At 54.2% G+C, this 21,621-nt stretch overlaps 1 protein-coding gene across 1 annotated transcript in view; it reads left to right on the forward strand.

Annotated features, from left to right (window-relative positions):
- Positions 1 to 20,585: 20,585 nt before the first annotated feature.
- KPNA3 (karyopherin subunit alpha 3) overlaps positions 20,586 to 21,621 on the forward strand; it is an 89,946-nt gene continuing 88,910 nt past the window's right edge. Inside the window, exon 1 of the mRNA XM_072760527.1 lies at positions 20,586 to 20,875. Within this exon, the coding sequence (XP_072616628.1) occupies positions 20,807 to 20,875 (69 nt within the window). The 5' untranslated portion in view covers positions 20,586 to 20,806. The remainder of the gene's footprint in view (positions 20,876 to 21,621) is intronic.

The following is a 21,621-nucleotide window of genomic DNA, read 5'->3' on the forward strand; positions in this document are numbered from 1 at the left end:
CCCAGGACACGACCTGAACCCAAGGCAGACGCTTAACTGGCTGAGCCCCCCAGTCACCCCACAACTCTGATTCTGTGCAGATTTGCCACCCTGGGGGTGCCTGGGGGCCTCAGGCGGTTGGGTGTAGGGCTCTCTGCTCCGTCATGGTCTGGGGGTCATGGGGTGCAGGCTTGACCTGGAGTCGGCCTGGGCTCACTCTGCCTCTGGGATGTTCACTTGGGTCCTGCCCTCACCAGGCGGCATCTTGAGAAGGGCTGTGGATGGGGGACGGAAATGCAGGGGAGGCAGGACGCGGCCGGCGACAAGCATCGGTGGCCTTAACCAACGAAACCCCCCCCCCCCACCTCTCTCTCCATTCAGAGCTCTTTGGAAGCCAATGGCCAGCCCGGTTTTTACAAGGTTGAAGCAGTTCTAGGATGAACAACCAGGGAAGCAACAACTCGAGGGAGGCCGCTTCCCAGAATTCGATTCCACTAGAACAGCATGCCCAGCTGGGGCGGCCCTGACACCCGTGGGCCTCACACGCTTCCCGCAGAGCCAGCCGAGCCCCCCTCTGTGTCCCGCTCCCACAACAGGGCAGATGCGGGGCTGGGGTGTCGCAGGTCCCTGATCCAGGGCCTCCCAGCCTCTCTCTGGCTCGGGCTCTGCACCTTTGCGTCTCCTCCGCCACCGCCAGCAGGGAAAGACCGACAGCCGCTGCTGAAACCGGGCGTGGGGTTGGCGCCGCCGTTCCAGGCCGCAGGGGAGGCTCCTGGGACCAAAGCCCCCCCCCCCAACAGACACCTCCTCATGTCTCCTACTGGTGTCACGGGCTGTGACCTGAAGGACCTCACACGATCTCTCAGCCCGACTGTCCCTGGCTGTCTCTCCCGCCTCTCCCATCCTCCTCGTTCTAGCACCTTCCCTAGGGGACGAGGTCTTCCTCTAAGCGCTCCCTTCCTCAGCTCCCATCCACACCCCCTCCTCGGAAAGCCAAGGCCCATCAGTCAATTGGACGGTATTGATTCTCTAAGTGCTTTCTCTAGTTTTTCTTAAATTTTTTTGAGTATGATTTATGTGCCTTCTAAAAGTGGCAAGACAGCCGAAAGGCACTAGTGAAGCATGCGTCCTCTTGCCTCGACGCCCATCTGTGCAGACGCACACACGCCCGTGTGTATGAGCGCTCGCTTCTTGTACACCAGTGGGCACATGACGCTCTGTTCTCCACCTAAATGTCTAGGAGATGAGGCCACGTCCTTTCAGGTGCATCCGTGAGAGGCTTTTGTGGCTGGAGAGTGTTGCGCTTCGCAGTCGGCCGAGTTGGGGTGGAGGCCCGGGCCTCTTCCCAGGCCGTGACTTCAGCTAACGCATCCGCTGTCTCGCAGCCTTGCGGTAGACTTGTGGGCTAAACCTTAGGACAAAAGTGCTTGCCCGGCAGCGTGTCATGAACAGTCGTGGCTGACGAGCTCGGGGCGACGGTGCCGTCCTAGCATCTTAGACGGGCCCTCACTCGGCTGGGGCCGGGGCCGCCTCGGGAGCCTGGGAGCCCAGGGCACTTGGGCCCAAGAGGAGCCAGTTCTCCAGGTGGGCCCATCAGGCGAGGGCCGCGGAGGGAGGGCTCCACCTCAGTTTTCACCTGTGCCAGGGCGCTGTTCCCGGAGATCATGACTCCTTTCCGTAGCACAGGCATGGGGGGGGGAGGGGGAGACAGTGTGGGCAGGCTCCAGGGCTATAGAGGCCCGGGGTGCTGCGCCCCCACCACCCGCAGCCTTCATCCTCAGCGGGGGCCCCGGAGCTGCCGGGCCTCCCCTTGGCCTCCCAGTGCGGTTCCCGGGCCTGAGAGGTGCTCCGCTAACTGCGCCCTGGGGGCAGGCTCGGGACGCTGGGCCCGGACGGCCGGAGAGTTACCCTGGGAAGCGAGAGGCTGGGCGGCGGGCCTCACTCTGGGCCAAGGAGGAGGGGGCCGCGCTGCCTCCCCCCACATCCCCCTCGCCGCCCAGTGCAATCCGTGGGAAGACCTCCCAGGCTGTGTGATTTACCGTAGAGCGGCCTGGGGAGGGCCGTGTACGGGCGCGCGGGTCTCCACCTGCACCCACGGAGGGAGCCGTGTACGGGTGCGCGGGTCTCCACCTGCACCCACGGACGGGGCCGTGTACAGGTGTGTGGGTCTCCACCTGCACCCACAGATGGGGCCGTGTACAGTTGTGCGGGTATCCACCTGCACCCACAGAGGGAGCCGTGTACGGGTGCGCGGGTCTCCACCTGCACCCACGGACGGGGCCGTGTACAGTTGTGCGGGTCTCCACCTGCACCCACAGATGGGGCCGTGTACAGTTGTGCGGGTCTCCACCGGCACCCACGGAGGGAGCCGTGTACAGTTGTGCGGGTCTCCACCTGCACCCACAGACGAGGCCATGTACAGGTGCGCAGGTCTCCACCTGCACCCACGGATGGGGCCGTGTACGGGTGCGCGGGTCTCCACCTGCACCCACGGAGGGAGCCGTGTATGGGCGCACGGGTCTCCACCTGCATCCACGGAGGGAGCCGTGTACGGGTGCGTGGGTCTCCACCTGCACCCACAGAGGGGCCATGTACAAGTGCACGGGTCTCCACCTGCACCCACGGAGGGAGCCGTGTACAGGTGCGCAGGTCTCCACCTGCACCCACGGATGGGGCCGTGTACAGGTGCGCGGGTCTCCACCTGCACCCACAGAGGGGCCATGTACAAGTGCACGGGTCTCCACCTGCACCCACGGAGGGAGCCATGTTCGAGTGCGTGGGTCTCCACCTGCACCCATGGAGGGAGCTGTGTACAGGTGCGCGGGTCTCCACCTGCACCCATGGACAGGCCGTGTACAGGTGCGCGGGTCCCGGCCTAGTAGAGCCTTTAAGGCGCTGCTGGGAAAAGCGAGGCAGGGGCAGGGGCGGAGAGTATTCGGGATCAGGGGAGCTGTGGGGTCAGCGCGGGAAGCTGTCCAGGGATGTCAGGGTGAGCAGGGCCGTCGAACCAGGGTGAGAGGAGGGGGGCAGCGGACTGCGGGCCAGCGGGGCCAGGCAGGGGTGACTGAAGGGGAGCGAGGGGCCCTGGGGCTCTGTCCCCCGGGAGGCGCCCGGCCGGCCCGATGGGGTGAGGACAGGGTGTCAGAGGGGGGCCGCTGGGAAGGCTGACAAACCACAGCAACCCCCGTGCCCGGATTCTGGCCTCTAAATTCAACTTGTCACCGAAGGGGAAGCGGGGCTCCTCTGGGCGATCCCCGATCGCAGAGCTGGGGCAAGGACTGAACATCCCGTCCCACCAGAAAGCAAAGAAGCTTTCGAAGACTCGGGGCCCGGCCAGAAGACGAGGTCAGGAGCCGGGGCAAGGAGACTCTCAAAGTTCAAGGATGGACTAATTGGAGTGTCTGCAGTGGATCAAAACACATCAAACATGTTAAAATCCACGAGTTTATAAATTATACCAAGGGGAAAAAAATACCCTGCGTAGGTCACCTTTACAGGTTGCTAGGGAACCATCTCACTACTCTGAAAACTGGTTTAAAAAGGGAAAGAATCGGGCATTTTTCTTGCCTTTTCTATAGGAACTGTATCTCAGGATAGCTAAGTCGTCGTTGAGCAAAAGTTCTTCTTTTAGCAGCATTCCAGCTAATTGAGGAAGGAGAAATAGCAGACCGAGGGTGCCTAATTTTTGCAATCTTTAATGAACTGTAGATTTGTGATAATCCTTGATGGCTCTTGAAAACTACCAGGGGAGGAAGGGCACCTGGCTGCCTCGGTTGGTAGAGCGTGCGGCGGCTCTGGATCTCACTCAGGGTCATGAGTTTGAATCCCGTGTTGAGTGTGGAGCCTATTTAAAAAAGCAAAACAAAGCAAAAAAGATAAAATTTTCAGGGGAAAAGCTTATGGGAGGCTTTTTCCAAAAAATTGTATTATTTATTTTAAAATTATTTTAAATTATTTTTCTTTTTAAATTTTATTTTTATTTCTTTTTTATTTTTAAGTTTTAGCTCATGGGGAATTTTTATTTTTTAATTTTTATTTATTTGTTTTTTTTCATGGGGAATTTTTAAATGAATGGATCGAGCCGTCAGTGTCTCAATCCACTAATCAGTCTTTTTTTTTTTTTTTAAGATTTTATTTATTTATTTGCTGGAGAGAGAGCACACAAGATGGGGCAGCAGGAGAGGGAGAAGCAGACTCCCCGCTGAGCAGGGGGCCAGATGCGGGGCTGGATCCTAGGACCCTGGGATCATGAACTGAACTGAATCAGACGCTCAACCACTGAGCCACCCGGGCGCCCCTAAGATTATTATTTTTAGACAATCTCTACGTAAAACATGGAGCTTGAACTTACAACCCAGAGATCAAGCGTCTCCTGCTGTATCGACTGAGCCAGCCAGGCACCCCTGGAACCTGAATTCATCAAGATCCAACTGATACTTTTCAGGAAATACGAGGCTTAGGGTAATACGTTGGATGATACCACAGGGATGCAATCAGCCAAGTGCAGGATGCGGGAAAATCTATGGGACAAATGACACAGTTTCTCCAAAAATACATAATAAGGGAAAAATAAAAGAAGGCAGGGGAGCCTTTAAGTTAAAAGAGACCTAGATGATACAATAACCAACAGCAAAGTGTGGGTACTGTTTGGACACTAACTTAAAAAAAAGAAAACTATAAAAAATCATGAGAAAATTGGGGAAATTTGAACACTATTTGATAATATTTTTAAAACCTTAAAAGTATGATACCATTATGGTTATGTGTTTGTTTTCCTTTAAACTCCCTATCTTTTATTTATTTATTTATTTATTTATTTATTATTTATTTATTTATTTATTTATTTTAAAGTCCCTATCTTTTAAAGACAGGAGACTAAAATAATAATACTAAAACGTATGGATGAAATGATACGAAGTCTGGGACTTAGTATAACCCAGGAGGCAGGAAGAAGAGTGGAATGGGATTTCCATATGTTGATAATTATTGAAAGGTGGCGGTGGCGTACGACAGACACTATTTTCTATGTTTTGTTATGTTTGAAACGTTTCATAATATAAAGTTTGAAAAGAGAATGTGCTGGGGGCCGATAATCACGTACACAGGAGTCATTAAAGATAGATCTTCTAGGACAAATAGGAATAATAATCCCTATTTTCTAACTATAGGGCCAGCAAATAAGTCACCCTTCGCACAGTGTCTCCTTTGGTAACCAGTAACGTACAGGAGCCCTAAAGAACTGTTTCAGGGAAGATCAGCTTCTTTTTGTGAACAAAAGGGCTCAGCTCACAGTTATCAGGTGAGGTGTGGGTAGACTTTTCGGGTACATCAACAACAACGACCAGGGCCAGTGCTTGGCTGGAGGATGAAACCATGAGAGAGGAACAGAATGCTTCCCTGCCCCCACCCCCCGCCTCTTTCTTATTGCTTTGCCGCTCTCAGGACAGGGCTACCTGTCCAGCTGAGTGGCCTGTGCACTGCACAACTCACATATGGAGCCTGTGTGGATGGCGCCCCCTGGACCAGAGCAGCACGGAGGCTCTCAGCGGGAGCCTGCTCACCTCATGCCATCTCTGACTTTTGGGGTCCTTAGTCTTCATCCAGGGATATTTCCTTAGACCCTGTTTTCAGTCTCTGCTAAGGTCAATGGGTGATAATGATGTAAATCATGTTGGCTTTTTTAAGTTGGTATTTTTCTGGTGCTTTCTACTAGTCCATTTCTCCCAGTGATCATAATCCCATATGTCCTAGTCAAGATAGGCAGACACCCCCAGATTTCAGTGGTTTAAGGAAATAAAGGCTTGTTTCTTGCTTCCATCACAGTCCAAGGGATCTGCATCTTGCTCCTTCGGGCTCTCTCCTTTGTCATCGCCTCCTTCCTTGGGCCCCCGGCAAGGCAAGAAAGTGCGGAAGGCATGGCCCTCTGAACGGCCTCTGGCTGGACGCCCCCTCATCGCCCGGACCCCCATTCCTCCGGCAAGAGCCTGCGGAGGGGCGGGGTGCCAGTGAGGTGACACCGACGTTTCAGGGCCACCGGCCAGGGTCAGCTGCGCCCCTGCACCCGTGGAGTGCCTCCCCGTCCTCGGGCACCGGGGGACGCCTGCCCTGCAGACACCCGAAGCTGGCAGCCCAGATGCCCGGCCCCCCGAGAGCTGAGGGACAGGGGACGTCGGTGGGGCAGCTTATGCGGCTCCTAGAACCCCGCAGCCGCCCCCTTACCCCACCTGCCAGGGGCTAATTGCTCTTCCAGGGCAGGAAGCCGGGGAGAGGGACGTGTTCCGTTAGATTGCTTTCACTAGCCAGAGGCTCGGAGAGGGTGGTTGTTGTTTTTAAAGATTTTATTTATTTATTCATGAGAGACACAGAGAGAGAGAGGCAGAGACACAGGCAGAGGGAGAAGTAGGCTCCTTGGGGGGAGTCCGATGTGGGACTCGATCTCAGGACTCTGGGGTCACCCTGTGAGCCAGAGGCAGATGCTCCACCACGGAGCTACCCGGGCGTCCTGAGGCTCAGGGGTTTTTAATTTGAGTGCGGGGGGGGGGGGGGGTCCATGAAGTGCTTCAACAGATTGGTGATTCCCTGAAAACCATATGTACAACTTGTGTTCACATGTAAAATTTTCTGGGAAGAGGGTCCATAGTTTGGCACCTAGGAGGCATTCGATAAATATTCCTTCTAAAAACTCACAAGGAGTCTGCACGACTGAGTGTTCTCCAGAGAAACAGAAGTAGTAGCATGTGTGTGTGTGTGTGTGTACACCCACCCCCCACACACCCCCTGCACACACATAGGTTTTAAGGAATCGGCTTGTGCAGGCCCCACATCTGCAGGGGGAGCTGGTGGTCTGGAAACCTAAGAAGAGCCAATACTGGGGTCCCCAGGCGGGGGCGGGGAGCTCAGTGGTTGAGCATCTGCCTTCAGCTCAGGCTGTGACCCTGGGGTCCTGGGATCGAGTCCCACGTCAGGCTCCCTGCGTGGAGCCTGCTTCTCCCTCCCTCTGCCTGTGTCTCTGCCTCTCTCTCTCTCTGTGTCTCTCATGAATAAATACATAACATGTTTTTTAAAAAAGAAGAGCCTCTGGTGCCATTCAAGTCCAAAAGCTGTCGGGCGGGAAATTCCCTCTTGCCTGAGGGAGGTCAGTCTTTCGCTCTATGCAGGCCTTCAGCTGATGGGACGAGGCTCACCCGCATTATGGAGGGCAGTCTTACTCAAACTTCACCGATTTAGATGCCCCTCTCATTCAGAAACACCCGCACAGAAACATCCAGAACAACATTTGAGGCTACAGCTGGGCGCCACGGCCCAGCCAGGTTGATGAATAAAATTCACCCTCGCAGGAATCTTGACCCACGCGAAAGGTAAAGATTAGGAAAACTATATCTGAGAAATTCCCACCATCCTCCTTCCTCCTCTCTGGCCAGGTTTCTGTGCTCACCCAGTTTCTGTGCTCGGCCCTAGAATAGCTTACTTTTTTTTTTTTTTACTTATTTTGGCGACGCGTAGAAAATCTGCCTAACAACTCCCTTCTAGCGACTTCCATCTATTTCACCCTGAAAGAACTGGGGGCAGGGATTCCCAATTCAGGTATAGTAAATGTTCAATAATGTTAAAGACAGCATTACTTCTCTCCTGGAAAGAAAAAAAAAAAAAAAAAAGAAAAGAAACCGTTGCTTAACCCAAGCATCTGAGCTTTCCCGCCCTGTGTAGGTCAATGATCGTGCCCAGCGGGCTGAGGTGCGTATCTTTATTGTTTATATGGTACAGCCCTGCCTCCGGCCATTGATCTTGAATAAATCCTCCTGCCAAACGAAGTCCTTGCAATCCCAGATTATACTTTATCCCTCTGCAATCCTGCACGGTGTTGACAACGCTGCTGGCGCAGGCAGGAGCGCTGGGTAACGGCTGCTGTTGTCACATTCTGTTTTCTTTGACTCTGCTAATATTAAGCCACCAGCCAGTCCCGGTATTAAAAATAGCCCAGATTTATCTTTCAGGGTTGTCACCCAGCTTCGACATCTGCACCTTGCTTCCACCGACAGAGCTGCTCGCGAAGCAAACCGAGGCAGGGCTGGGGCGGGAAGCTTCTTGCTGTGCGGCTCTTTGCCGGGTAGGGAAGGCCCGGTGGTGGGAAGTGCACCTGCACTAGGTGTTGTCTCCGTCCTCCTTCCCCTCACGTCGTTTTTCACGGGCAAGGATGCCGGGAGGCCCATCTGGGGGGACAGGGCCCATCTGGGGGGACAGGGCCCTCTCCGCCCGCCGGCTGAGCCTCCCCTTCCCCGGCCTGGGAAAGAAAGGACGTTCTGTGTTGTAAAGTACCGAGGGACCTGGACGGCTCAACGGGGCTCTATTAATATAAGATGAGCTGATTCCCCAGCTGTCCTCCCGCTTTCAGCAGAGCCATCTGAACATTTGCAAAATAGCAGAGCAGTTCCGGGTGGGAGGGGCCGGGGTTCGCCATCCAGACCACCCAGCGGGCACCCCAGGTGACGGCCAGGTGACGGGCTTTGCAGGCGCCCGTGGGGAAACTTGGTAACACATCGAGGGTCTTGCACCATCAGTCTGGGCCACGGGGAGATGGTGGCTGGCACCCCCACTTTGCTTCCCGGTTACTTCCTTTTCCCCATTATCTTTCCTCTCCTTGTGCGCAACCAGACATCTTTCTGAAAAATCTATTCAGAAGGAGTTATTAGGGTAAATCAAACACAAATCCAGGTAAAAGATAGCAAATGCTGCCTGGATGTAGAATCTTCCGGAGCCCGCACTACGACCGACTTGTGTTCCATTTTCACAGGCTCCTGACCAGTAGCCGAGATGGGCAAGGGAACGCCGGGGAAAGGTATGTACCCGGAGCAGCACCTTCCCCAAAGTTCAAGTGCACCAAAGCACCGGGGATCCTGGCAGAGGGGAGGGTTGGGGAGGGTGGGGGGACGGGCCCAGGAATCTGCATTTCTGAACAGCAGTTGAGGGATGGACGACCCTTTGAGCGGCAAGGGTCCGGATTCAGTGTTGTCCCACCATTTCCAGTTTGGGGCACATTTGTAAATATGCCCAAGTGATAGAAAACGCAGTCTGAGTGCATCACCAAAGTGGCAAAACTGCTCTCCACGAGGCTGGATTCCTTCAGAACTACTGTGGGACAGAAATATACGTGAGAATGGAGCACAGCGTGACAGCCCTTCAGAAGCCCCATTCTCCTCTCCGTCCTTCCCACCCATGGCTCACCCGCCCTCGATCGCTACTTCTGCTGGTTTCCTACTGGGCACCCCCTTTCTTATTTGGGTCCAGGGTCCTCACCCTATAACGACCCCTCCTATGAGATGTGTTCTCTGAGAGGGAAGGTTCCAGAAGACACTTGGCCTGGTGGCGGGGAGGGTCTGAATCGGGCTCTGCCAGCTGGGAAAGGAGAGCCCTTGGGCCAGTTCGTTCCTTCGCCGCTCCCGTCCTCAGTCTCTGCACCTGAGAGCGGTCGGGGTGTGAAAAGTTGCTTTTGGATCTTGAAGTGAGAAAAACAGGACAAGAAGCCTTCCGGGACTAGCGTTCGCTTTAGACGAGCCGGTGGGCCAGCTGCGGCCCGCGGGGGTGAGGAATGCACGGAGCCACGTGAAGGGCTCCCCACGCCACCCGAGCCCCGACGCTGGCAGTCGGGGTGCCCAGACGCCCTCCCAGTGAACCGTTTTGAAGGGGGACCTTTCCCAAGCGTCTGTCACCCCCACGCGTGTATGGGGCGCACTCCCAGTCCAGCTTAGGTCTCTGCTTGACTCGGGGTCCTTGTCTGGGACAGGAGGGACTGCACCGTCCTGAAACGCAGGGTGGCCTCAGCTCGGGCTCGGCGACACCACTGTCCCCAGCTGTCCCCCAGCCCCGCCGGCCCTCCCGCCTCCTCCTTCTCCGTGCAGCCTCCAGAACAGCACCGAACACGCGGAGGCAAGGACGCGCGTCTGCCTCCCTTCTCAGGCCGGGCCGGGCCCTGTAGACACTTGCTGTCCAGCGACACTTGAAACTGCCTCGCTCGTCGGCTGGGCCGGGGCTGAGGGCCGGGCTGTCCTCCTTCGGTGGAGGTGGCCCCGTCTCCCCAGGACCCTGAGACGGTGGTGTCCCCACCGGGCTGGGGGCTCCGTGCCCGTCCGGTGGCCTGTCGCTCACCCGGTCTTCTGCGGTGCTCCGGGCCACCTCCACTGGCGGCGGGGACATCGGGGGCTGACAGGCCTGGGCCCGGGCTCTGTGGACCCACCGCGGCTTGACTTTGGGCGAGTCGCTTAAATTCTCCGTGGCTTCCAAGTGTGTGAAGCGGGGTGACAAGTGTCGCCCTGCAGAGCCGCTGCGGCTGCGCTGGTCCCCCCCCATCCCCACCCCCCGCGTCCTCCTTGCTGCCGCCCAAGCCGGGGCAGAGGCGCCCCTTCGGCTTCTCTTATTAGGATGCTGAGATGCCGAGATCCACTTTTATTATTAAGGCTCGGGTATGGATTTAATGGCAAACCTGCTGAAATATTCCTGGGAGATGTTTTCCTTTCTGGCGTGTGCGCATGTGTGTGCAGGGAGCTGGGCGGCCAGAGAGTGAGACGGAAGCCTCCCTTCTTACTTTGGGTGAAGTTACCTGCCGAGACCATTCCTAAGCGTTAGACATTCCCCATCTAATGACCACGAGGGACAGCTCTGGGGACGCCAACCTCCGGGGCACGCGTGGCTGGGGGGAAGGCCGACGGCACCCAGTGGGTGCTCGATGATCTCACCGCGCCTCTGAACCAACCAAGCCTGGGCCCGATCCCTCCGGGGGGGAGAAACCTTATTGTTGGAGCTACCCTGGGTCCCCGGTTCTGTTACTGTGTCTCGATCAGCACACAATTGAGGCCGGGCCTTGGAGGCGGCGGGAGGAGGGGGCTGGCGATAGCGCGACAGAAGGGGACTCTGGGGAGAAGCCACCTCGGGGGAGGATTTTAACCGTTCCTGGATGTGCAGCGTAAACCTCTGCTCCGTGCCGGGAAGGCGTCAGTGAATTCCACAGTTCCTCACGGACGCTTTCGGTGCTGGGGGCTTGTTCTGGGGGATTCGAACCAAGGTCGAGCTCTCCAGCAGGAATGAAAGCAGAGACACACCTGGGAATAGCAGTACTTGGGAGTTACAGGAGGACTAGAGATCATATCTGTCCGCGTCCAGAAAGACGCCTGGGATCACGTAGGACATGTGCGACAAAAGGATGGATACGATTCCTGTTCTGTATTGCTAGTACTATGATCTGGGCTCCTGACTGGCGGCCAGCAAGGACGTGGAGGTTAGATGCCCGTGGGTAGGGCTGGACCTGGGGGCGGACCCAGTGTCGGCTTCGCGAGGCAGCTCTGGGGTGAAGGCTGCATGAAGTCAGCCTCGCTTGGCGGCAGCCCCGGCAGGTGGGCAGTTGGTGCCCGGAAGGCCGGCAGAGCTTCTGTGATCCCGGCGACGGAGCCCAAGGCTGGGTCCGGGGGCCGGGGCAACGGGGAGCTGTGATTCCGTGGGCACAACGGAGCTTCCGTCACGCTGGACGAAGAGGCTCGGGAGATCCGTTGGACGACAAGGTGCATATGACGCGACTGCAGTGTAGACTTAAAAAAAATGGTGAAGATGGTGAATTTTATGTGATGTGTTTACTATAATTAAGAAAAAAGGGGGAAAAAGCTCAGTTCCTAGAACTAAGGGGTACAGTCCTAACAGGTTCAACAGGAGCCTGACTTGTAGGCCTTCCTGAGCTTTCCCCGATTAGGAAAGGACCAGTCCCGATCTCAGGCCGAGATTGACCCTGCATCTTCCATGTGGAAGTCAAGAGTCATTAACATCTATCTTCATGTGTGTGTGTGTGTGTGTGTGTGTGTGTGTGTACACCCATACGTATGAAATCCCCTTTCTGCGTGTATGTGACTCTCCTTATCCTACTTGAACTCTCAAAAAGGACCTCGAGTGTCGACCTCATTTACGCAGCCAGCTCTCGGGAGCCCTCAGAGCCAGGATCTTGCTCTGATCGGTGAGGTGGGACAGGGTGGGCCACTGTGCATGTTTCCACCTGCCGTCCTGCTCTTTCCCCTTCCGCCACAGGAATGGTGTGGCTCAGATGGAAGCCACTTCTGCAGCCGTGGTGCCAGGATGTGAGAGCACGTGGAGAGGAGCAGCAGAGCCCTCTCTGATGTGGTGGTGACCGTTCAAGGGCAGGGTGAGGAGCACTGGTTGTGACAAGCCGACTCGGGGAGCCTGTGCTATTGTGGCAAAGCTGACTAATAAGTCTGGGCAATCGCCCACTGCCAACGCACAGGGTCAGGAGAGCTAATAAGTTGTTGTTTCAAGCTACTACGTTTTAGGGCTTTTGTAAGACAATACTAGGTAAACAGGGGCATCCTGTAAAGAAGGGACGTCAACCTGAACCAAGGCAAGGTTGGCTGAAAGGAGCCGATGAATCGAGAAATATGCAAGGGGTGGTCTGGAACTCTTAATCTCTAACGATAGAACTTAACCACAAAGTGGGGTTTATTGGCTTAAGGTACTGAAAAGGACTCGGGACTGAAGTGACGTCACAAGGTCCGGTTTCTCTGCATCACTTGGCTCTGCCTTCCCCTGGCTGAGTGGGTTCCCTGGACTCTGTGTGGCGGGTTCCAGCCACCTTGGGGACAGCGCTTGCTGATTCACGTCTTCCCAATTTCAAGTCCAGTGGGAAGAACTTCTTTTCTGGTCATGCTATTTTGAGATCCACTCTGCATAGACCGGCTGAGGACCCCTGAGAAAATCTCTTTGGCTGAGTGGGGATGGTGGTGATTGGAGAGGAGAGTGTACGTGGGTCATGGGTCCTTCTGTTGAAACTCAAACAGTTCTTTAAGAGGGAAATGTATTCATTCATATAACTAAAAAAAGAAAAATTCATGGACTGTCTGAACTTCAGGTGCAGTTTGATTTGCAGACAAGGATGTCACCAGAATTCATCTCCTGGCTTTCCAAAATTGTTGCCAGCTGAGACACTGGGGATTTCAAAAACCAAGAAGCGGGTTTGAGGATGACAACAAGCTCCAATCGAATGTGTGGGGCTCTTCCTTTTAACTGCTTTTTGTAAACAAACACAGGGGTAAGTTATTGGTCCTGGTGAATGGTCATAGGTTTGGGTTTAAGTTCAACATTATTCAGACTGTCCGCAGAGACGAGAGCGTACGGTGAATCCAGATCGCTTGAGCTTAGGTCCTGGCTCTCACACTGATTAGCTGGTGACCTTGGGCAACTCATTTAAACAGTGTCTGGCAGCCCGGGTGGCGTAGCAGTTTAGCGCCGCCTGCAGCCCGGGGTCTGATCCTGGAGACCTGGGATCGAGTCCCGCGTCAGGCTCCCTGCATGGAGCCTGCTTCTCCCTCTGCCTGTGTCTCTGCCTCTCTCTCTGTGTCTCTATGAATAAATAAATAAAATCTTTAAAAAAAAATAAAAATAAACACTCAGTGTCTCAGTGCACCTATCTGTAAAATGGGAAATGACATTATCTACCTACCTTTGAGAGCTGTTGTTAATAATATATGCAGGTCACTTAGAAAATCCTAAGTGCTCAATGTTCATTATTACTCTCATGTCTACTGTAAGCGAATAATAATTTGCAGACTTTAATTTTAGAATTACGACCATTTTAGATGGCAGGTGTTGGGTTAGTTTTAGATCCCTCTCTTCGCAGCGAGTGACTAGAACTATATCTGCTCGTAATATGGGTCAGAGAACACATTCTGACAGCATTTTGCTATGTATTTTCACTGGCCCCAGCCATGCTCCCATCAGTTACTGGACTGTAGTCTTCCAAGAGAGGTATCTTCCTTTATCTGTACTTCTTTGGTATGAGAGAAAACCTAAGAGAAGTTTGATTAAAGGTCTAAAAAGGGGACAAAACACAGGCTTTTTAAAAACTAGTGAATATTTTGCAATACAGCTCTGAATAGTGAGGGCAGAGTATTGTCCTGTATCTTTTTATCATCTCATTGCATAATCTTGCTTTTTTTTTTTTTTGACAAGCTTAGAAAAATGGAAATTTCAAAGTAAGTGTGATGTTCGCAATTCCTATCATGATGAGTAGCAGGTTACTCATAGCTTCCCCTGGTTATTTTTGTTGGGTTGTTTTGTGTAGTTGGGGTTGGTAGAACAATTGTTCTATGAGTCTGGAATTATCTTGGCTCTGGCTGCCTGCATTCCTAACTGCAGTGTGTCCCTCTGTGAGAGTGGCAGGGATTAAGCTCTGTGGGCACATTATCCACAGCTTTCTCTCTCAGTTTTGGATGCTCTTACATAAGGCTCCATATTGATCTCAAAGGGGGGAGAGTGGGTGAGGCTGGGGAGACAGATAAGTTGAAATACTTTCAAAAATGCTGGGATGTGTAACTTGCATGGGTTTTCTCTCCAAGCTAAAGGGTGGTGGGGACAGGGACACAAATTTTGCCTCGTTGCTCTGCAAATCAGCCTTGGTTAGCCAATAGTCTTCTCGTTCAAATACAAACATTTGCTGGACATGTTTGTGAATTAAATTGCAGAGATGGTTTGGGAAATCAGCAATCTCCCGGGTTGCTCTATAGATTTAAACAGTTATGTGACTCTAAGGCTTCTCTGGGGCAATTCAAGTTGTTTTTTTCTCTGATAGAAGTTTGATGTCCTAGATGAAGAAACAAAATAATAAGCGTCCTACGATGTTCTTAATTTTAATTCAATTTATATTTTTGAGTAGCCAGCAAGATGTATTGAGTACTCATGGTATGAAGCAAATATTGGTGTTCTAATTTGAGTCTCCAAAGTTTGAATTTGATCCCTAAACGTTAATAATAAACTTTATCAAGTAATTAAAATGTGTTAGGCATTAGCCTGGTGTAAGTATTTGTATCTCTACAATTTAACTAACTGAAGCTCTAAAAGTTTGAGAAACTTAATGTGGTCACAAGTCTGGTGAGAGATAGTTATTTTTTTTTCTTTTTTTTTTCAGTAGTCTCTAAGACCAACATGAGGCTCGAATTCATGACCCCAAGATCAAGAGCCACTCACTCTACCAACCGAGCCAGCCAGGTATCCCACAACTCTAATGAAATATGGGAATTGAACACAGATCTGTCTCTCACTAAATCTGTGTTCTTCCTAAGGCAGTGCTGTCCCATAGAATTTTCTGTGATAACGTCCTATATCTCTGTGGTCCAATATATGGCAGCCACAATATGGTAGCTACTGAGCATTTTTTTTTAAAGATTTTATTTATCTATTCCTGAAAGACACACAGAGAGAGGCAGAGTCACAGGCAGAGGGAGAAGCAGGCTCCTCACAGGGAGCCCGACGGGGGACTCGATCCTGGGTCTCCAGGATCACAGCCTGGGCCAAAGGCAGATGCTCAACCACTGAGCCCCCTGGGCTTCCCACTACTGAGCATTTGAAGTGAGACTAGCGGGGATCCCTCGGTCACTCAGCGGTTTAGCGCCTCCCTTCGGCTCAGGACGTGACCCGGGGGTCCCGGGATCGAGTCCCACATCAGGCTCCCCACAGGGAGCCTGCTTCTCCTTCTGCCTGTGTCTCTGTCTCTCTTTCTCTCTCTCATGAATAAATAAAATCTTTTAAAAAAATATTAAGCGAGACTAGTATAAATGAAGAAATCAATTTTTAGTTTTATTTAATTTTAATTAAGATTAAAATTTAATAGCCACATGTAGTGGATGCATAGGACATCACAGTGTCTGGCCTACAAACACTCGAGCTACTGTGATCATCTAGTCCAAACTGCTTCTTTTATAGGTAAGGAACTTGTGACTTAAGAGAGGCGAAATAACCCGTTGAAGGGCACACAGCTGCTTATTTAAGGAACCAGCAAGTCGCTAAGCTTCTGAGGCGGTGCTCCTCCCTAGGATATCATTTGGTTCTATATCCAGGATATCGTGAACTTATAATCGAGGTCCAGGATCCTGACCTTGAGATATGGAGAGACGCTTAAGTATATTCAGAATTATTGAATCATGCTTTTTATAATTATAGTATGCTCACTACAATTTTAACATTAAGTTGATTTTCTTACACCCTGATTACCTGAGAATTATACTGGAAGTGTAATGTGTGCGTTGTAGGTCCACGGGCCCATCACTACGAAACGAAGCCTCTTTATCTGTATTATCCGCCTCATTATGTGTAAGTGCTCACTGGCCAGACGCTAGCCCCCCTCTAGGTGACCCCAGTCACTTCCGAGAGTTCTCAAGTCCTTCCTCTATGACTTTTCACCTTATTGCCACAACGCTGTGTCTGCTGCTACTAACTTTTGAATCACAGCCTCAGGCTCCACCTGTCCCAGAAAGACATGCGGATGAGAATTCCAGCTGTGCGGTGTTCTCAGGGGGATTAGAGATGATTTATGTAAACGCCTGGCATGCGGTAGGTATTCAGTAAAGGCAAACTCTTATTATTATTTTAGATTTCTTTGCCACCGGAGTTTTTAAGAGCACAGCTAGGCGGCTGAGTTGATGAATCTCAACATCATTTTCTTCAACTTTCTGCATTTGCTATTTGCTTTAGGCGCTCTCAATAGCGAAATCGTCTCATAACACGATTATGAGCAAGGGAAGTTCATTCATTCACTCACTCATTCGTTCAGAAAGCATGCGTGAGATTCAGTTATTCTAGGCTGGGGAGCACAAATATGTACAAGCTATTTCAAGGGTCTACGCAAATCGCAGCAATACGAGACGCTTTGTGAATTCTTCTGAGTCGCAGAGAGGAAGATACCCTCCCGGTTGGAAGGATGGTAACAACTAATATTAATCTAGCCATTTCCAAGCACTTCCACGTGCATCTGAGAACTTGATTCTCACAAACACCCTGTGATCAGAACTCGGGTTTGTAGAGGAGAATACAGTTCACGGGAAAGAGGGACTTACCGGGGTTGTCGTGGTCGGGTCCGCCCTAGGGTCTGACTGGCGAGGTCCCGAAGGCCGCTCCATGGTGTCCTGCAGGGAAACCTTCGTGCACAAGGGGGCTCTTCGCCTGAGTATTTAAGGAGGGACCACCTGGGGCAGGTGGACACAGGGCCAGGGCCTTTTAAGTAAACCAAACAGCAAAGACGTGAAAACTGGGAAGGTTAAGATGTATTTTGGAAAGGGTGAGTAGGGCATGTTAGCTGAAGCATCAGCTATTTCTGGGGGAGTCAGACGTAAGAAAAGAGCACTGCGCTGCGGCTGCATCACCCGGAGCTGAGCCACCCGCCTAAGTTGTTTAGGAAGTATTCAGAGGCAACGGGAGAGAGGAAGGCGTGTGCTGAACGCAGGGAGAATTAGGACAATCCGAGGGGTGAGTCAGACTGTCGAGGACAGCACGGGGAAGGCAGGGGACCCAGTTAGGAGGCGACGTTAAGGCAGACTTGTGGGTGGCAGGGGAAGAGGAGCCAGATCCCAGAAGCACTGGATGGTGTGTTCGTGCTGCGACGGTGCGGGCGGGGTGGCGAGGCGTGGGAGCTGAGACAGAGGCAGGGGAAGATGCCTCTTGGCTTTGAGTGGAGACCCTGCGAGAGTGGTCACGCCGCTAGCAGAGCAGGCGTAGCTGCAGAAGGAGCTGGCTCAGAAGGACAGATCCTGAGCTCCCTTTGGTTCTGCTGCGTCTGGGCCGCATTCTGTGTCTTGCCACCTGACTGTCCACTGAGAAAGTGGGAGGTGAGGAAGAAGAAGGGTTTGGCTGACCTCCCTGGCAGAGGGCTCTTCCTTCCTGTCTCTGCTCTGCTCCCCAGTCCCCCTACTGCGCCTGATGACAACAACGCCTGCTATGTGGTAAACACTCAACATAACTTGGAAAGAAACCCACTTAAAAGAAGATATGTCGGGAAAAGTTTTAGGGCAAGGGAGAAGACGAGGGTGCTAGAAGAGAGATGTGTGCCAACAATGGGAAGCACCAAATTCGAGTCACTGGATATAGCAATTTCTTGGAGATTAGGGACTCCGAGGCCTACGTTCTATCTCAGTGTGGGAAGGAGCCAGGAGATTCGAAAGAAGGGGAACAAAAGTTGGGTAAGGGGTTGGCTTCTAGTCCTATTTGTACCATCGCATTCTGAAGCAGAAGTCCAAGAAGTCAGGGAATTTAAATTCAAACCCAGACTTCCAGGTTGTAAAGAAAGCACCAAACCGCTGAGTCACCCAGGAATCCCCTACTTTTTTTTTTTTTTAAAGTAGACTCCACACCTAGTATGGAGCCCAACATGGGGCCTAAACTCATGACCCTGAGGTCCAGACCCGAGTTGAAATCAAGAGTTGGACACTCAAGTGACTTGGCCACCAGGTGCCCTACACCTTCTCAATATTTACATGTGTGATATGTAGATCTCCATTTGGGATCCTATCCTGCCGTATTAGGGGTCTTCAGAATCAGCCGGTCATAAAGATCTCCCTTGCTGTGAGTCTTGATCTTCCTTCTCCTTTCTTTCTTTTTTTTTTTTAATTTTTATTTATTTATGATAGTCACACACACAGAGAGAGAGAGAGGCAGAGACATAGGCAGAGGGAGAAGCAAGCTCCATGCACCGGGAGCCCGACGTGGGATTCGATCCTGGGTCTCCAGGATCGTGCCCTGAGCCAAAGGCAGGCGCCAAACTACTGCGCCACCCAGGGATCCCCTCCTTCTCCTTTCTTGACAACCACCACACTTTTTGGGTAATAACTTGTTTTATTGGCTGTCTCCTCCGACAGACATGAAGCTGCGAGGAGGCAGGAACCAGGCTGTCTTGTTTACAAATAGATCCTAGTGCTAGTGCAATAACTGACGATGGTATGTGCTCACTAAATGGGTTTCAAACTCTGAAATGATGAAAGACTTATTACACATTTGATGACAGCAAGTAGGGTGAAGAGAAGCGATGGAAGGGAGTAGAGTAACCTTTAAAGAGAATGCCTTGCTAAATCATAATACAAACAGAGCAGCAGTCTGGCAGTTTCTCTCACAATCAGGGAAACTGCCAAACGCACACTTCTATTGCCTTAAGAACTAGAGTTGAAGTAATCTATTCATTCTAAATGTTAGGGGTTTGCTGTTGTTGTGGTTTCCCTTCAAATGAGTGGTTGGATTAGGATCAGATATCATAAAAAGTGAGGACCTGGAGTTATCAAGCAACCGATTCACTTAAGTGCATTTAAAAAAAATGCAAATTGACATTTAACAATGAAGAATAAAACACAGCTTTTTGGTTTTCCTTGAAAAATTTGGGGATCCCTTGGTGGCTCAGCGGTTTGGCGCCTGCCTTTGACCCAGGGCGTGGTCTTGGGGTCCCTGCATGGAGCCTGCTTCTCCCTCTGCCTGTGTCTCTGCCTCTCTTTCTCTCTCTCTCTCTCTCTGTGTCTCTCATGAATAAATAAAATCTTTAAAAAAAGAAAAAAAAATTGGACCTTTGGCAACAGTGGTCTGAAGCCTTTCCATGGGCCTGTGTTTATCAACAGGCCACATCCCACCACTCCCAAAGCAAATGCTACCGGCATTGTAAGGCCTCCGGAGTCATGACCCTTGCACTTGCAGGATCTTTAAGGCCCCTTGCTTGGGGGGAAGCTGTCTTCTTTGATCTCGGTAGGGTTCTATTTCTACCGACTTTTGAATGACCTCAGTATCGCTTGAACGGTCCTATGATATTGCATACCTGCTTATATCTGCCACAGACTCTGAAACTGGCTATTTCACACATAATCAGGGGACCCCCAACTGCTCCAGAAGGCTCCCTTCTGCTACTGTTATTGATCCACGTTTCCTCTGATCGGTCCTCCGATGACCCTAAGGGGCGATCCTGCTAGGACAGCTGGTCTGCAGGTGGGAATCTGAGTGCTGCCCTAAGGCCGAGAGCATCGTGTGCGGTGGTGGCACCAGAAGGGTCGGGGACGCGGAAACGCGGGGACTGCGGGGGTGAAGCTTGCAGGACCGGGCCTGGGAGGACGACCGAGACAGGACGCCGCAGGGCCCGCGTGCTCGCAACCCGCCCAGAACTGCGGTCGCCGGAGCCGAGCTCCAGGTGCGCTAAGCCAGGTAGCGCATCAATGAACACGTGCACCGCAAATCTCCATGTCAGATGGAAGTAACTGCTATTTATAAAACCCAAGCAGAGCCGGGGAACAGCGGGCGAGGGCGGCTGCTATTCCGGGAGACCCCAGAGCAGCAAGTCAGCCAAGCCCAAACCGTCCACCGGCTTCTAATCCTCCAGGCTCCCCGAGAGCGAGCCGCGCCTCCCGCGAAGCCCCGCCCCCCGGCCTCCCCATTGGGCGCCGAGGTAAGCCCCGCCCCCGCCCCGCCCACAGGCCGCCTTGGGGGCGGGGCTCCGCGCCGCGCTGAAAGCCGCGCGCGCAGACTTCCCGGCATTCTTCGCGTTCTGTCAAGCCGGGAGGCTCGGCCCCGCCTGTCCCCGCTTCCCCCTCTCCCGCTCCCTCCCGTCCCACCACCCCCTGCGGTGCGTGGCATGCTGGGAATTGTAGTTCCGCCGCCGGCTCTGCGTCTCGCGCGCCGCATAAAAGCGCCGGATCCGGTCGCGTCGGAGCACGCGGCCTGCCTCGTCGAGGGGGCGCGAGGGGGCGCGAGGGCGGGCGGCCCGCGGGGGTCCTCGCGAGAGCACGCGGGCGGCCGCCCCGGTCACGTGACCCCCGCTGGCCGGCGCCGCAGCGCCATTCCCGCCGCGCCCGGCAGCCGGCCTGCGCCTCCCCAGGCGCTGCTGCCACCTCGCGCTCGGAGGCGTCGCGGAGCGCGCTCCCCGGCGCCCTCCCCCTCCCCCTCCCGTCCCCTCCCGCCCTCCCCCGGCTCCCCCGCCCGAGCCTCGCCGCCGCCGCCGCCGCCGCAGCCGCAGGAGTAGCCGCCGCCGGAGCCGCGCGCAGCCATGGCCGAGAACCCGGGCTTGGAGAACCACCGCATCAAGAGCTTCAAGAACAAGGGCCGCGATGTGGAAGTGAGTGTGTGCGCGCCGCGGCGGCCTGGGCCCCCCGCCCCGCGGCGGGCGGCGGGCGGCGGGCGGCGGGCGGGCGGGGAGGGGCGGGGGCCGGCGGCGGGCGAGCCGGGCGGCGGGCGGCGGGCGGCGGGGGCCGCGGGGCGGGGGGCGGGGGCGGCCCCGTCGCGCGGGCGCGGCCTGCAGCGGGCGAGGAAGGGCTGCGCGGCCGAGGCGGGGTCGGCTCCCCGCGCGGGGCTCCGCGGGCCGGGCCCGGGCGGCCGGAGGGGGTGGGGACCAGCCGGGGGCCGGGCAACCGACCTGCCGGCGGGCGGCGGTGGGGGAGGGTAGGATGCGCCGGGACCGCCGCCTGCCGCGCGGCGCCGCCGGCCTTGGAGCGGGCCCTTGGACGTGCACAATGGTGCCGCCCATTGTGCGGAGGCCCCGGGGGCGCCGCGGGCCCCGGCTCCGCTCCCGGGACCTGTTCCCGGCGCCTGCCCGGGCTCCGGCTGGCGCGCGGGATGGCCGCGTCCTCGGCGCCTTCCACCGGCGCACACGGGATGCGCCGCCCCCGGGGCCTCGCGGGGCTCTGCCTCGCGTGGGGCCGCTGCTGGCACTTGCGGGCGGTTGCAAAACCGCGTACACAGCGCGGTCGCTCGGTCGGCCGCCACTCCGCGTGTTGCCATTGTCTCGCTAAGGTGACACCAGCAGGTACTGTTTGCAAACTCGGCTTAGGGAGGCAGCGCTAGAGGTCTCTCTGCAGCTACGGA

This window comes from Vulpes vulpes, chromosome 6 (genome assembly GCF_048418805.1).
Source record: "Vulpes vulpes isolate BD-2025 chromosome 6, VulVul3, whole genome shotgun sequence".
Lineage (NCBI taxonomy): Eukaryota > Metazoa > Chordata > Mammalia > Carnivora > Canidae > Vulpes > Vulpes vulpes.